General features: G+C 53.7%; 1 protein-coding gene across 1 annotated transcript in view; it reads right to left on the minus strand.

Annotated features, from left to right (window-relative positions):
- The window catches only part of FGF18 (fibroblast growth factor 18), a 31863-nt gene extending 20998 nt beyond the window's left edge, over positions 1–10865 (minus strand). The window contains exons 1-2 of the mRNA XM_047076724.1: positions 10834–10865; positions 10624–10660 (exon numbers count right to left, since the gene is read on the minus strand). Of these exons, the coding sequence (XP_046932680.1) occupies positions 10624–10660; positions 10834–10865 (69 nt within the window). The remainder of the gene's footprint in view (positions 1–10623; positions 10661–10833) is intronic.
- Between the last annotated feature and the right edge of the window lie 5646 nt (positions 10866–16511).

Genomic DNA, 16511 nt, shown 5'->3' on the forward strand with positions numbered 1-16511 from the left:
TGCCCTGCCCCAGAAGCCAGCCTCCCATTAACGATTTTCTCCCTGGCCCACTGGACAGAGGCAGTGTGGGTGACCCAGGGTCAGCAGGGGCTATCCGGTGGCCCTTCTCCAGGATGTGGGGGGAACAATCCATCTTGCCCAGCTTCCACCATTTAAGCCACGTTCTGTGGTCACATTCTTCCCAAGGGAGGTAGCAGGGGTGGGCCTCTGACACATACACAGAGTCCATCCTTCTGAAAAGGCAGTGAGGCCCCTGGGCTTCCTGGGCAGGACCTCTGGGGAGCCCCAGGCCTTTGCACAGGTCAGGCCCTCTGCCCAGGGTACCCTGCGCCCTCTGCCCAGCTGACACCTGCCCTCAGGTGCCTCCTCTGGAAGCCTTTTCTGCTCCCCATCCTCCAGCTGGGTTAGGGCCTCTGGGCACTACAGTAATGGCTTAGTGTCCCCAGAGTTTAGCCTGTCCAGCTCATCCGGAGGTCTCCAGCTCTGGCCCCAGGAGGTGCCCAGCCAATGTGTGCTAAATGACTGTGGTGAGGATGAGGGAAACCTAGAGGCCAAAATCAGCCCCACCACTTACTACCCAGACAAGCAGAATGCCCAACAGAGTGGTGGCAAGGGGCGTCTGCAAAGCTATCAGCTGCTAGGCTTTCCTAGGCACTTCCTTCCAGGCACTGTGCTCCGAAGCCCTCTGTGGTACCTCCTACAATTCCCTCAGCCACTCTTGGAGGTGGGCACCAGGTAGAGCTCGCTTCGCAAAGGTCACTGGACCTCTGAGGCATCTCTCCAGGGCCACGGAGCCAGAACGCGGACAAGCGGGGCTCCTGCGTCTGCCTCGGGACCAATCTCTCCCTCCTCCTCTCCTGCTCATGGGGTAGCAGGCCGCTTGGCCCCGGTACCTAAGAGGAGGCCTGCCTTCCAGGCCTTTCCTAGAATAGTCAGAGCAGCTGTCTGCTGGCTAACGCCCCTCCAGGTACACAGTCGTCTGGGCTATTGATGAGCTGCAGGGTGAACAAAACCAGACTGGCACAGCTCTCACAAGGTGAGCAGGGCTGGCACAGACAGGATGTGTCCTTAGGCACAGGAAGGCACCTTCTGTCACTCTGCCTTCCCCCCACCCCAAATTACCTTTTGGGTCGAAGCAGCTTTTCCCACAGCAGGATGGCATATAGAGGGGTCCCCATGCAGCCCAAGACTCCCAATTACCACCCCCCTGCCAGCCCCTTCCCTGCCCTGAGAGCTGGGGCTCCGGTGGAAATATTCACTCCCCCATCCAGGAATTGCACAGAGGCAACAATGGGCTGACAGGTTCACATCTCCCCGCACCGGGGTCCACTGAGGTCCCAGGCCTGGCACAGACAAGGTGTCTGGTGGGACAGGGCCCCCCGCCTTCGGCCTGGCCTGCAGTGGAGCCCAGCTCTCTAACGCACAAGGCGAGTTCGGTTCCTACCCCACACTCTGCCTGGCTCCCCACCGCCCACAGCACCCGCTCGGGGGCCTTTACAGTCTAGCCTCTCCTACCTTCCGAGCCTCCTCTCTCAGGCACCTGGGGTGAACCTTCCATGGGGTGATCTCAGTGCCAGCTTCCAGACATCAACCCAGGTCCCCTCCTTCTGGCGCATCCGTCAGCCACGACTGCTCCCTCTGGCTGAAGATCTCGGCCTCATGGACCCACTCATGCTCTGAAGACACGTGTGGGGGCTTCCTATATCTCCCCACCTTCCACAGACATGGTCACACATCACTTATGTACACACACAGCACGAGTGAGCACACACCACATGTAGTCAACAACAAAATGACTCGCACTAACTGACGTCTGGGGTCACCTGGCTCCACCCTGAATCACCACTCGGTTTGGTATCTTTTTTTTTTTTTAAGTTTATTTTTTTGGCGGGGGAAGGGGCAAAGAGAAAGGGAGAGAGAGAGAATCCCAAGCAGGCTCCTCACCGCAGAGCCTGACACAGGGCTTTAACTTACAAACCGTGAGTCACGACCTGAGCTGCGACCAAGAGTCAGACGCTTAACTGACCGAGCCATCCAGGCGCCCCAGTTTGATTTCTTTAACCCCTCAGTTTTCTCACTAGCAGAATGGGGATTGTTCGTAATATCTATCTCAGGAGTTCCTGGGTGGCTCAGTTGGTTGAATGTCCAACTTCAGCTCAGGTCATGGTCTCCCAGTTCCTGGGTTCGAGCCCCGCATCGGGCTCACCGCTGTCAGCACAGAGCCTGCTTCAGATCCTCTGCCCTCCTCACTCTCTCGCTCTCTCTGCCACTCCCCTGCTTGCGTGCATGCTCTTTCTCTCTCTCAAAAATAAACATTAAAAAAAAATCTATCTCAGAGAAAAAGACAACACAGCCACAACTTTTTTCTTTTTTTCTCTTGTATTTTGTTTTCTGAACAGCCACGCCACGACTTACTGAGCGCTTCCCTCTGTGCTAAGAATCACTTTAGGTAAACTATCTTATGTGATTCCCAGGGCGGGCCTATGAGTTCTATAATTATCGTACCCACTTTACAGATGAGGGAACTGAGGCTTAGAGAGGTTACATCGCTTGTCCAAAGACACTCACTACTGAGAAAAGGAATCCAGATTCAAATCCATCTCAGTCTAGAGCTCAAGCTCTCCACCCCTTCACCCTTGCCTGCTTTCACTCTCTCCTCTCTCCACCCCCGCCCCTACCTCTATTCAGGATGGCAACTTGTTCTGGCCACAAGCCATGGCTGGGGCAGGGATTGGAGCAGGGATTAAACATGAAAGGGCTCAAGGCCTTGAGCTCACTCCCCCTACTCAAGAGGAGGATGGGGTCACACTGCCCCCTCCCGCCCAGGTCCCCATCCTTGAGGCCTCATACAATCCATGCCCCTGTCTCCAGGCAGCCTGCCCAGAAAGGGAGGGTCTCCCCGTCCCAGGAGGGGCAGCCCACAGACTTCCGGCCACATTCCACCACCGCCTGCCTCCTCCTCCAGCAGCAATGTTGCCAGCCCTGCTGAGGGCGTTCAGAGTTTCTCCAAAGTCTCAATTCCCCCCTCCAGGAGTGGTCCCGGGTAAAGTCAGCCCTGCTCTCCGTCCCAAAATGCAGCTCCCCACAAACTCTTCCTAGAGAGCGGGCCTGGACTCAGGCCCAGGAGTGGCTGCCAGCCCCAGTGCTCTGTGGCTTCTTATTATTCGTGAGGGAGAAACTAACACTGGCTCCCACTTGCTAGGTACTTGCTTTGTGCTGGGGCCTGAGCTAAGCACTTTGCAAGCAAGGTCTCCTTCCTCCTCACACAATCTGGGCTGGTCAGAATGATTCCTGTCCCTGTGACAAAGGGAGACACAGACAGGCCAAGGGACTCATCCACGTTGCACACAAAACGACAGAGCTAAGATCTGAACCCATCTCTGGCTCTAGAGCCCATGGATTTTCCCCCAGCCGGCATCTGTAGGTGGAAAAGGGAGGAGGAAGGTGGAGCCCACCTCTGGATCTGAGTTTGGCTCAGGTTCACACTCCCACCACCCCCTTCAGCCCCAGGCTTTCCCCCTCTATCCCGTCACAGTCCCTACACCCAACCCAGCCAGAACGGTGATGTTGGTGATGTTGTAAAGGGCCCTTCCCCACCCCCAGTCTGTCCATTAAGCTCCCAGGGCTACCAAGGTATTGATTGGCAGGGCTAAGCCATCAGCATGGGAGGGAGGTGCTGCCACCCAACGTGGCTGACTAGAAGCCCCTCTCCCCACACATCAGCCTTCTCCATACAGATCGTCAATACGAGTACCTCTGGTGGTCAACCCTGGAGCCAGCTTGGGGAAGGAGACAGGACCCCTAAAGACCCACATTCCCTTCTTTTATTTATTTTCCCCTCTCCTTCAAACCCTGTTTCACTTCCCTGTCCCTTAAAGCATGTGGGTGGGGAGAGTGGTCATGCATACCGACCAGAAACAAGCCCTTCATTCTGGCATTCAATGCCTACCATGGCCTTTTACATCACCCCTCTTCCTAAACTTGGTGCTCCAACAGGCTTAGAGTCCCCTGAGCATATCAGGCTGTTCCCTGTTTCCATCTAGAGATATTCCATGTGCCTGCAATGGCTTTTACACACACACACACACACACACACACACACACACACACACACACACACACATACACACACTCATTCACTCACTCACACATGTACACACAGGTTCACACCATCTTCACCTGCCTTATTCTTAATCTAAGATTCAAACAGGGCATCTTCTCTGGCCAGATCCTCTTCCCCCAGTCTGGTTTCATGGCCCTTCACCAGGGTACCCATGGCACCCTGGAGCCCATGTCCCCCTGCAGCCCATGTCCCCCTGCACAGACCCCTCTGATTTCTCTCAAGTCCCCAAGGGCTGGGATAGGTCCTGAGTCTCCTTGCCCCATGCCTGGTGCCAGAAGGAACCTGCCCTAGAGAAGCTATGGCCCCTCCACTCACTTACTCAACATTCATCCCGCATGCCAGGTCTGTGCGATGTGCCGTAGGGCCCTCGGGATGGGTCCAGCCTCCCTTGACTTCCAGGAACAGGCCTCTAGACGCACCAATGTCAAATGCCCAGCTGCAGCGCATATTACTTAACATTTACAGTGATCCAGGTGCTGTGCCCCCGGGTGATCACAATTCACCCTCGCAGCAACCCCAAGAGGGAGGTTCTACCCTGACACCCACAACAAAGATGAGCCACCGTGAAGCCGAGCAATTTGCTCAATCTGAGACTACCAAGGGGCCAAGGCGGGGTGTGATCTGGTGGGCCAGATCCAGAGCCTGAGCTCCTATGCATCCCTGTGAGCCTCACGGAGAACACACTGGGGCCTGTGACAGTGACAAAGTGCAAAGAGGTTCCAAGGCAGAGGTGGAATGGGGATGAGGGAGGTAAATAAAGCTGCCCAAAGCATCGGCCCAAAGTCTCTTCACAGGGAACACTTTGAGGAAAAAACTGAAGCCTTGGATGCCTTCTGGGCATTCTCTTTAAAACCCAGTCCAAGGCCACCCAGGCAGCGGATGTCCCATAAATGTTTGCTGATCGCTACTGAGGCACAGCACCATAACTGAGTACCTACTGCATACTTGGCCTAAGACATGATTCCAATTACACCTTTGGGGAGTGGTATTATCATCCCTATATCTCGTGTGATGAGGAGGCAGAGACTCAGAGAGGTTAAGGATCTTGCCCAAGGCCACACAGCCTGGGAGTGGTGCAATGAGGATTAAATGCAGGCCTAAGTCCAGAGCCTGTGCTCTCAACTTGGACAAGAGGAGCCCGGAAGTCACCGACACAAGGAGTATGTCCCTCCTAGCCTTGCCCAGCACGCTGCAGCACGGTACCCACCTAACGCACACACAGAGCATGTAACTGATTTAACGAGTAGCGTTACACATTATTGAGTGCCAGCTAGCTACTCTGTGTGCATTAGCCCATTTAGTCCCCACAATAACCCTTAAGAACTAGGTATCTCTCACAGCCCCCACTTTACAGATGGGGAAAACCGAGGTGCAAATTGTTGAAGGTTAAGAAATTTGCCCAGCAGCACACGATTCAAACCGAGGTCTCTCCTGTGCCAAAGCCCATGTGTTCAAACTCCACGGAAGTCATCTAGCTCACGTCACTGATACCCAGGTGGGTAAACTGAGGCCCAGGGAGGGAGGCCATTCAGTGAGCCAGTGACAAATCCAGGACTGATCCCAGGGGTCCTGAGAGTGTTTCTGCTCTGTGGCCCACAGGAGGCTTGTCCTTGGCCCCATCTTTGGCACCGGAGCATTTTAAATGGCCCATGGGCGTGACGCCATTTAGATGTCAGAGCAATGAACAAACACCTCCCAGCCCCTACCAGCAAGCCTGATTAAAGCCTGAGGGGCCCGCTGACACACCAACATTTCAGAACAAGTCCCCAGACTCAGGCCTAAAGTGGAGACAACAGGCCTCTGCCCTTTCTGAGGCCCGGTGGCTATCGCCCAGCCCAGGCCACCCTGACAAGGCTCTTAGCACTACCGTTGTATCCCTGGCATACAGGGTCCCTGTATCCCTGGCAGTGTTCTGCCAGTCTGCGAGTGGGGGCAACTGGACCCGGTAAGAAATGCAGAGCACACAGAGGTGAACCAGAAAGTCCCCGCCCTCAGAAAGGAAACAATCCACATCTCCCCTCTCCTGGCCACCAGGAGGAGACAGTGCCCTGGGGAAGGGGAGCTTACCACCCTGACAGGGGCGTGGGGGCCAGGGAGCCCTCCCCAAACAAGAGGCATTAGGGCTAGAGCCCTGGACAGAGGACCAGGCTCCACACTGGCCCCTGCTCTCACCCTTAGGAAGCAGGGACCGCTTTGTTGGTTGTTTTCTTCCCATTCTACACATGCCAAAGCTGAGACCTGAGAGGTTAAGAAACTTGCCGAGGTCATACAGCAAAGGTAAGGCAGTGCGACAACAGGGAGCCAGGCTAGCGGACTCCAGAGCCCTTAGGCTGCCGTTTAATAAGCCTGGGGCCCAGAGCCAGGTGACCCAGAGTCGAAGCCAGCTCTGCCTCTGTCCTGCTCAGTGGACAGAGGCAGGTTATTTCATGCTTCTGGGCCGCACTTCCTTGTCTGTAGAATTCCCTAGTGCCAGGCTGGTTGTGAGGCTTAGCCTCTGTGATGTGAGAAAGTGCCTGCCTGTCACATAGCGACCCTTTCAGTCCAGAACATTCTAGGAAAATCAGGCTCTGCAGACTCTGAGTCAGATGCCTTCCATCGGAGACACCTACCCGGGCTCTGACCATCTGGTATGACGGAGACCCATCAGGAGAATCCCAGGGGAATCTCTCACTGAGGAACCCTAGCATGCCTCTTGGAACTCTCTTTTCCCACCAGTATTCTTTCTGAATAATTTTGGTATTCTTTCTGAAAAAGTCTGTCTGGTGTCGGGGAAAGCATACAGAATCTTGAATCCAGAGTCTTGACTCTTGGCATTGGCCTTGAACAAATCCCCTTCCCACTCTTTGCCTCAATTTCTCCAACTGTCAAGTAGAAATGCTACCCCTCCTACTTCAGGAGGAAGAATGGTAGGAAGAAGGAAACAAGCTTCCTGATGCAAGAGCCTTAGAGTTTTCCTGGGCTGGATATGCCAGCCTCCCTGCACTTCTCAGGAGGCAGGATTAAAGGAACTCAGGTTTATCTGGCACTCTCCCCTCTAGCCTGGGTGCATCTTGAGGCCAGAAACTGACTTGGGTTGTTCCCAGGGCTGGCAAGAAGCAGGTTTCCAGCAAGTGTTTGTTGAATGAATACCTGACCGGATGGACAGAGGGATGACATTGCTGCCTTAAGAAATCAAATGTGCTACCCAATAGGATAGCTTCCCATCATCCTCACGTCCCAAAGGAGTCTGTCTCTGGCTTTCCTATTGTAGCCAACTAGAAGAAAGGTTCAAATCCTCACTGAGGAAGCCAGGTGTGGGGGGTGGTCAGGCCAAGAGGGGGCGTGGAAGGAAACTTCAAAACTTGAACACATCATGCGGTGAGGGAGGAAGTGGAGCTCTGGGAGTGACAAGGGCTGGGTGGCAGAAACCCCCCTTCCCAGGCTCGCCTCAAGCCTGGCCTGTCTGGGGAAGGCCAGGACCTAGCCGAGCCTGGCGGTAGGAACAATGTCAGGCAGGTGCCGGCCAAGCTGCGTGAAAAGCCCAGCCCGGTGTCATTGTCAGCGCTCAGCCAAGTGCAGAAAAGCAATTTACTGGTCACGCCGCCTGCTCCCCTCGGAAATTTTTAAAATTCTTCCGATTTGAGCTATCCGTGGTGTCCCAAGTTGTATGGAGAAGGGATTTTATTAAATTCCCAGCTTCCCGCTTCCTGGGGTGGCCAGCAGGGGGGAGGGGGCAGGGCGGGGCTCACCACATGGTTGGTTGGGGGGGGAGCGAGGGGGAGGGCAGTGTCTGGCATTGACTGTGCTGTCTCGAAAATGTGGCTAGAGATGGGGGCTGATGACTGATGGCTGGGGAGAAGGGAGGAGCCCAGAAACTCTAATGCTAAGACTGGAGCAGTCCCCCAAAACATAGAGGTGGGGGAAGGGAAGGGCATAGGTGTGTCCATTTCCCAGCAGAACAACATACCCTCCTGGGTAGGTGAGAGTTTCCAAACCCTTCTCCACACTTAGCATGTATCACTTCAGCCTCGAAGCCACCCATCTCCCAAATGATGAAGCTAACACTCACAGGGGTCTACAAAGGAGGAAGGAGGAAGCTGGGACTCGGGTCCAGTCTGCCAGATTGTAAAGCCCTGAGCCCTTCCCACCATGCAGGAAGGCCTCCCCTGGCCCCAAGGGAGCTCTCGCCACCCCTGCTAAGTGCACCCCGCCAGCGAAGTAGCTGCTCTCCCAACACCGCCTCAGCAGGCAGCGGACCTCAGCTCCCAGCAACTACCACTCCCACCCCTCATCTCTACCTCTCACGGCCACTCCACCTTTGTCCCTAAAGCATGAGTGGGGACATAAGCCTGCCGTTTCTTTATTGTTTGGGAATCATAGGTGCTTTTGAAAATCCATGGAGAGCTGAGAGTCCTCTCGAAGATGTGAGCGCATCTGAGCACAATTTTGGTGCAACGTTTCAGGGGCCTGCCTCCTCCATAATCCCGTCCTTAGATACTCTCTGGGTGCATGGACCATGGGTTAACTACATCAGCCTGGTGGCAGTTCGGATGGGGAAAGGCTGCCAAGAAAGGAAGAGGGAAGAGAGCGGGGAGAGGAGGCGCCATCACCTGCTTGAAGCCCTAACCCAGGTGTCCCACCCAGCTCTTTCCTAAGAAGCTAGCTCTAGCTCTGGCCAGGAGGTGGAGGTGGGATGCACAGTCCAGGTTCCCTCCCTCACGCTTCCCCAGAGAATACAAAGACCATACTGCAAACCCTCCTGGGCCCTGCTTTAAGGACCAAGGGGCAGCCAGGACCAGGAGGGCAACCAAGTCCACAGCCATTCCCTGCCTCCAACGCCCATTTCATCACGGCCGCATTCCCAGGTGCAGCACTTAGGGAAAAGAGCTCCCATCCAAGTAAGACAAACAGATCCCCTGGAGTGACCCTGGGACCTGCCCTCTGCTTGGAGACTCAGCTGTAAACCAGGCAGGCCATGCCTGGCACTGGCTCTCTGACACCAGCCATTCCCACCCCTGCCCCCGCCATCATAGGGTCACATCTGCTTTGGCAAACAGCCAGTTTTAAGTTACTGACTCCAGTTATATTGATTCAAGGAGTCACTGGGGACCCCGGCCTGACTAACAGGAGGAGAGAACCCATCAGTCTGTCTGTCCGTCCACCCATCCATCCATCCATCCTTATAGCCCCCCGCCCCAATTAGCTGCCCCAAGCCCAGTGTCCATCCTGACGCTGAGTCCTCTCCCAGGAGTGGAAGGCGAGGTAAACAGACCCGCCACCACACCAAACACTGAGAGAGGCTGCTTGAGTCTCAGCAGCACTCAACACTCACAACACTCCTTATGCCGTAAAGCTGGGAGAGCCACCATTTTCCCTGCTCGAGGGTCTTTTGGGGGCACCTCTGGAACCCCAAAAGCTAAAACCTGAGCATCTTCTCTAACCCTGCAGACACCTGCCTTCAACCCAGGGGGTAAGGGGCAGATAATCTCTTTTGGCCCCTATCCAGCTCCTCCTAGGGCCCCTCCCTTGCAGCTCTAAGTGGGTGGGGGGCTAGGGCAGCTGGCACTTCCTATTCCCTTTCCCTTTGCCGCCCCCCCCCCCAAACCATGCTGAGGCAGCCCTGGTCTGGTTCTAATCGGGGCTGAAGTCGCTCCCTCCTTCCCTCTTCTCTTTCTCTGCCCCCCCCCCCCGCTTTTCCTTCATTTCCACGGCTTTGGAAGCCAGCGCGTTCCAACTGTCTGCGTGCCAAGACCTTCCCGAGTCTGAAAGCTGCTGAAGTAACAGATCAGATTTTAGCAAGTGCTTTCCAGGCTGAGCGCCAAGCCCTCTTCTGATTCACAGGGAGCGAGCAAGCGAGCGGGGAGCAAGGCGGGGAACAAGCCGAGGGCCACACCACCTTGGGCAAGGGTGTGCAGAACGTGGCCAGTTCCGTAGCGGCTTCAAGGGCAATGGCCCCTCAGTCCAATAGCCCGTCTCTGCTACCTCTCACCGAGTCTCCTAGCGCTCGCTCGCGTGCTCTCTCTCTCTCTCTCTCTCTCCCTCTCTCTCTCCTGCAAACGCCTTTGAAACCACAGAGTAATTTACAACTGAAGCTTTCTCCCTGGACTCAAAATCCATTCGGCTGAAAGGAGCTTTTTTGTTTGGAAGAGCGAGCGGAGATATTAAGGGACGGTTGGCAGGAAAAATGCCCAGGTCCCAACTCCTCGCCGATTGTGGGCAGGGGGGCTTGAAGCAGGGCACATTGCAGCGGGTGAGTCCGCTGGTTCCGGGGATCTCTTCCCAGCCGAGGCCGACAGGGGCCGCGCCAGTCTGAGCCCGGCAGCACAGCCCCTTGCCCTTGGCTGGTCCCCCGCCGGCGCAGGGCGCGCGCGGAGCCGCCCTTTGGCGCCCTGGGAACAGGTGCACTGGGCTCGGCGCCCAGTAGGGGTGGGGCACAAGGAGGGGGCGCGGCCCGGGGAAGGGGGGTCGACCTGTACCGAGAGGCAGGGGCAGGGGGAGGTCAGAGTCAGGATCCCACATACCTGTACCTGGAAGCACAGCAGCAGGAAGTGTAAACACCTGCGGGAGAGAGATGGAGAGGTGGTCAGTGGGACTTGAGGGAGGGGGGCGCGCGGACAGACAGACCGATACGCAGTCGGAAAGTCAGACGAACGGCCGGGCGGGCAGACAGAGTCACAGGCACACGGACAGACGGCAAGGCAGGGTAGGCAGCCCCGCGCGCGGGCGCTTACAGGCAAGTGCAGGCGGAGGGCGCTGAATACATCGCTGGGCGGGGGGGAGGCGGCGGCTCCTAGCCCAGCCTGCACATGTCCGCTCCGCGCGGCCGGGACCGGGCGCCTCCGCCGCCGCCGCCGCCGCCGCCGCCGCTGCTGCTGCTCCCTCCTCGCCGGCTGCTGCTGCTGCAGACTCTGCTGCTCCGGGGCGCTCCGCGGCGCGCCCTGCGGCATCAGCGCCCCGCGCGGCTCCTCCCGAGCGCTGCGCCCTCCGGGCTGGCGCGGGGGCTACGGGGTGGCCGCCGCTGTGCAAGAGGCGCCCGGCTGGTGCGGGGAAGCTTGCTCACTGCTGGCCGTCCGTCTGTCCGGGCGTCTGCGGGAGGCTGGCTGCTCGGTTCACTCCGGGGGCAGCATGCGCGGCGGGGCTGGAAGCTGGGGCGCGCTCTCCGGCCGGGGCCCGGGGCGGTGCGGGGCCAGAGGTCAGCGCTCCAGGGCCGGGGCGCGCGGCTGCAGCAGGAACGCGTCACGGCCGCACCGTCTGGGCGCCCGCCGGCTCATGTCTCCTCCTCCGCGTCTCTCCGGCCGTGCGCATCGCCGCCTCCCACCACTGGCGGCGGCCGGGGCGTTTTCTACGCGCGGGCGGCGAGGGGGCGGGGGGCCGGGGGCGGGCCCGGGCCCGAGTCGGCACAATGAGGATGCGGGGCCCGGGGGCTCCCCCCTCGGGGCGCGGCCGGACGGGCGCTCAGCTCGGCTGGGTGCGCCGCGCCCACATCAAAGGCGGCCCAGCCTGCTTGCCTGCCTGCCGCGGCCTCTCCACTGCCTCCGCCTTCTCCTGGCGGCTCCGGGTTGGAGGGAGGCGCTCAGACTCTCGGCGACAGGACCGGCGAGGGGCAGAGCCCGTGAGGCTGGAGCTGGTGAGCGCTGGAAGCCGTCGGAGCTCTGCGCCCGGGCGCAATGACCCGCGCCGCGGCGCAAATGCTGCCGGAATTGGGAAGGCTGCGGTCCCCAAGAACGCAGTTAGGTGCGGGGCGTCCTCACTCGCCCACATTCGCTACTAGCACTCACTCACACCCTTTAGCGCAGGAGTGGGGAGCCAGGAGGGGGCGGGTCAGGCCCAGCCCCCGGGGCGGCACCGCTTAAGAGGGTTCGTTTTTACCCGCCCTGTGAGTCCACGCAGGAACGTGGCGTGCCCCAGATGCCTACTCGGATGGCTGGCACTCTTAAGTGAGACCCCTTCGTATCTCTCCGTCCTTGCCCCTGCGGGAAAGGGGTCCCCAGGACTTCTCTCCCCCTCAACCCCTTCCAGGACTCTCGGGTCGCTTCTCCCGCTCCCAGCTGGGCTCCCGGGTAGACAAGCCTGCTTTGGAAACGCGCGGCTGCCACCTAGCGGCACTGAAGCGTCGCTGCAATCCCGCCCAAGAGGGCTACAGGAAGCAACCAGCAGGACTCTGGTCAGCGACCACTCCAGGCCCTCCTCCCGCCACCTGGCTGAGACTTGCTTCCGTTTGCACACTAAGCGAATTTAGTCCCTTTTTAACCAGGTCAACAAGGAGGACATCTCTTCTCACCGCCTCTCCCCGCTTCAGAGGCGTCACTCCCGTCCTTCCCACAAACTTCAGAATTGTAGGTGTTCTTGTCATGTGCAACTGCCTCACTCTCTAGTGAAGTTTCTAGTGGCAGGCTTCCTGATGCTAAGGGAAAGAGGTCATAGTGGGAAGGACACTGAAGAACAAACTCAAAAAGCAAAATTCAGAAATCCATGCTATCTGGCTAGATCCCTCCTGTGTCCTTGGCGGCAGCTGACAGCCTTCATTTCACTAAAGCATAAACTGAAGTAGCTGCTGTCAAACAGCGCTATTTCTCAGTTACGGAATACGAAATTTCAACTGTTCCAAGTATCAGTCCAAGCTGTTTTAAGTTCCTTTTAAAGCTGAGGCTCTTAAACAGGCCGCCTCTATTTCAGCATTGGACACAAGAGCAGAAAACTTTTTGAAAACTGGGTACTGGGTGATGGAAAAGGTCCCTGTGTGAAGCACTGGACTCAATTCAGACATTCTCATTGCAAGGACTGATCTTGCTATATACTATTATTAGTTACTTTTAAATGGAATGCGTATATAACTATGTTCTACGTAAAATGCTTGCAACTTTTTCCAATGTTCAGATAAAATGTGTCTTTCAACTGCACAAATATCACCCAAGTTAAGGCTGACCCAAAAGGTCCAGTCAAGAGAACAGTCCTGAATAAGAGCATCAACTCAAAAGTCAGAAATCCTGGATTTGAATATTGCCTCTAACATTTACTTATAAATTCCAGCAAGTAACAGTCTGAGACTCTGCTTCATCTACAAACTATGGCTAAGAACAGTAACAACCCAAGAGTTGTTTCCAGTTACTGAATGAGGTCATTCAGAGTCTGGCACATAATGAAGGCTCCAAAGGTTTTAGCTGTTATTAGTAATTGTAATTATGATTCTCAGATTTTCACTTATGATTTCATGAAGTAGGTAGTATCATTCTCAACTTACAGTTGAAGAGGTGTCTAACCAGAAGGTCGTGACTCCAAATTTACACCTCAAATCTAGTTTTCATACTTTTCTTACTCCATACGTGAATCTTATGAGGTTTTCCTATCTCAATTTGACATGTTCATATAGCACTTAATATGTAATACTAATTTGGTAGTCACTTATCAATTCATTCAATCACCATTTATTGAGATCCTACTGTCAAGGCCATGGGGGAAGACAGACAAGTTCTTGTCCTGAAAAAGCCACTTCATTGGGGGCACCGGAGTGGCTCAGTCTGTTAAACATCTGACTCCTGATTTTTTGGTTCAGGTGATGCTCTCACGGTTGGTGGGATCAAGGTCCGCATCAGGCTCTACACTGCCAGCACAGAGCCTGCCTGGGATTCTCTCTCCTTCTCTGCTCCCTTCCCCAAAATAAACTTAAAATAAAAAAAAAATAATAAAAAGCCACTTCTCTTCTAGGGAAGATGGGCAATGAGCAAGTTAAGAGAGAAATTCTAGCTTGTTATCAGGGCTTTGAAGAAAACCAGTGGTATAGAAAACACTTCTAGGTAATACTTGGGCTAAGACACAAAGGTGGGGAGAACCAGCCATGCAAAGGAATATTCCAAGCAAAAGACGTCAAGTGCCTGCAAGCAGAAAAAGGCTAGGTGACAGGAAGGACTAAGCCAGGGGTGAATGGCAAAAGTTGAGGGTAAAAACAGGCAAATGCTCAATCATGACTTGTAGGCTCTCAGAGGCCAATACGTACCCAAAAGCCTTTTTTTTTTTTAAAGCCACTATTTATGTACAATTCTTAAAGTGCGTATCTTTTAAGTGTGAGTTTGGAAAATGTTTGTATGTATGTCAACACCTTCCTGGGGGTACCTGTGTGGCTGTCAGTTAAGCATCGGTCAAGCACCTCGATTTTACTTCAGGTCATGGTCTCAAGGTTCTTGAGTTCAAGCCCCGCCCCTGCATCCAGTTCTGTGCCAGACTGTGTGAAGCCTGCTGGGATTCCCCCTCCCTGTCCCTCCTCTCAAAATATAAACAAAACAAAAACCTGAGGCATAGGCTCCCCACACCCATCACTGGTCCCAATCTAACATTTGTTGGCACTAGATTCTAGTGTAACATAAACTGAACCATGTATTATGTGCGATTTTGTGTCTGGCCTCTTGCTCTCATGTTGAGATTCATCCTCCTCCATTGTTGATCAGTTGTTCATTCTTATTGCCAAGTAGTACTCACCAGTGTGGACATGCAATTAGTCTGTCAAAGGCTTTGAAACTAAGGGTCAAAATCCATTTTTTCAAAAGGTTACTGTAGGTAATAATGAGTTGGAATGTTCCAATTGTGGCAGTGAGGGAGGCCAATGCAGGCCACTACAGTTTGGGCTACATGGCTGTGTGCTAATTCAGTTCCCAGCTGTAATAAGCCAGTAATACCCACTTGTTGTCTTCCACAGAACTGAAAATTTAAAGGGAGTTGAGAATGTGTATTGACTGCTAGTACAATGGGATGTTAAGTCCAACAGGACAGTTAACTGTTTTGCTTACTTACTAATCCTAAACACTTAGAACTTAGGGACACAGTATACATTTAATTATTTTAGATTCCTCCCATCTCTTTTTCAAGAGTGAAAGTAAATTAACATCTGACATTTTTTTTCCCACTTCTCCCCAACATAAGACTGTAAAATAAAGTATTTTGGAGACAGATGGGAGAACCTCCAGCCTAACAACCCAGGACAGAGCCTCAAGCCTTCAACAGCATCAAGTAGTTTGGTTAAGAGCAGACCCTTAACACAGATGAGCCTCAACAATTTTCTCAAAACCAGCACTTAGAACTTTCACAGCATTAAACAGGACCTCTAACTGCCAAATTCATGAGTCAGGGAGCAGCAACTGGCTCTTTGGCAAGAACTGGCTGGAAGGTAGCCTTAGACTTTCTGAAATAACATTAACCCTTTACTGTTAACTATACTGGAATTAAAAAACTCAACAAAATAAAAAAATTTAACCCCTTTATCTCCAGAGCCCAGACCACTACCTTTGATTCAGAGCATCAGTGCACGTGACCCTCAACTTTTCTTGGACAATTTCAAAAAGCCCCACACCCTAGACATTTTCTCTCCCCTCATTAAGCTAGTGGTTGTCAGCCAAAAAAGTTACAGTGAAATACCAATACAGGATTTCAGGATACTTAAAACTCAGTACACTTCCAGAGGTTACCAGAACATCAACCCATCATTCTGAAAATTGGTAAGTGAAAAGAATAAAACATTAAAATATGTTTTTCAAAGTCAGGTACAAAGGGAAACAAAGTGGGGATTTTAAAAGAAATGTCTGCAGAACAGTGAATGGTACTGCTAAGAACTAAGCCATTAAACATTCATATTCAGCAGACTGGCTTATGGAAGAGAAATAGAATTATTCCCTCAAAAAGTACTAAATATAAAAAGTATTACTCCTGGCAAATCCATAAGTTCTCAAAATTAAGAACAAAGCAGCTTCTCTTACAGGTCCCTCTACTATGAATCAAAAAAGAGGGGCGCCTGGGTGGCGCAGTCGGTTAAGCGTCCGACTTCAGCCAGGTCACGATCTCGCGGTCTGTGAGTTCGAGCCCCGCGTCAGGCTCTGGGCTGATGGCTCGGAGCCTGGAGCCTGTTTCCGATTCTGTGTCTCCCTCTCTCTCTGCCCCTCCCTGTTCATGCTCTGTCTCTCTCTGTCCCAAAAATAAATAAACGTTGAAAAAAAAAAAAAATTTAAAAAAGATTAGTATCAGGGACAAAGGAAAATAATTGTTTTTTTCCTATTTATCTTAGAAAACTAAAAATGTGGGGTGCCTGAGTTAAGCACCTCGTGATTTCATCTCAGGTCATGACTGAGCCCCATATGTTGGGCTGTATGCCAGACATGGAGTCTGCTTGAGATTCTCTCTCCCCCTCTGCCTCTCTGCCCGGCTGGTGCTCTAACATAAAACTATTTTTTAAAAGCTAAATATGCTGCTTTAAAACGTTAGTTTTCCCAAAGTACCTCATTTGTTTTTAGCAATTAAACCAATATTGATCTAAGTACGGCCAATGTCACTTAATAATTTGCACTCCTTGAAAGGGAGGAATTTCTAGTCATAAGCCTTACCGTATTTAGTTGGCTGAGGTCTAGAACCAAGCACTATTAGTGAC

The sequence above is a fragment of the Lynx rufus genome, unplaced genomic scaffold, assembly GCF_022079265.1.
Source record: "Lynx rufus isolate CCGP_SWC_20201006 ecotype Redwood Valley unplaced genomic scaffold, mLynRuf1.p SCAF_1, whole genome shotgun sequence".
NCBI classification, from domain to species: domain Eukaryota; kingdom Metazoa; phylum Chordata; class Mammalia; order Carnivora; family Felidae; genus Lynx; species Lynx rufus.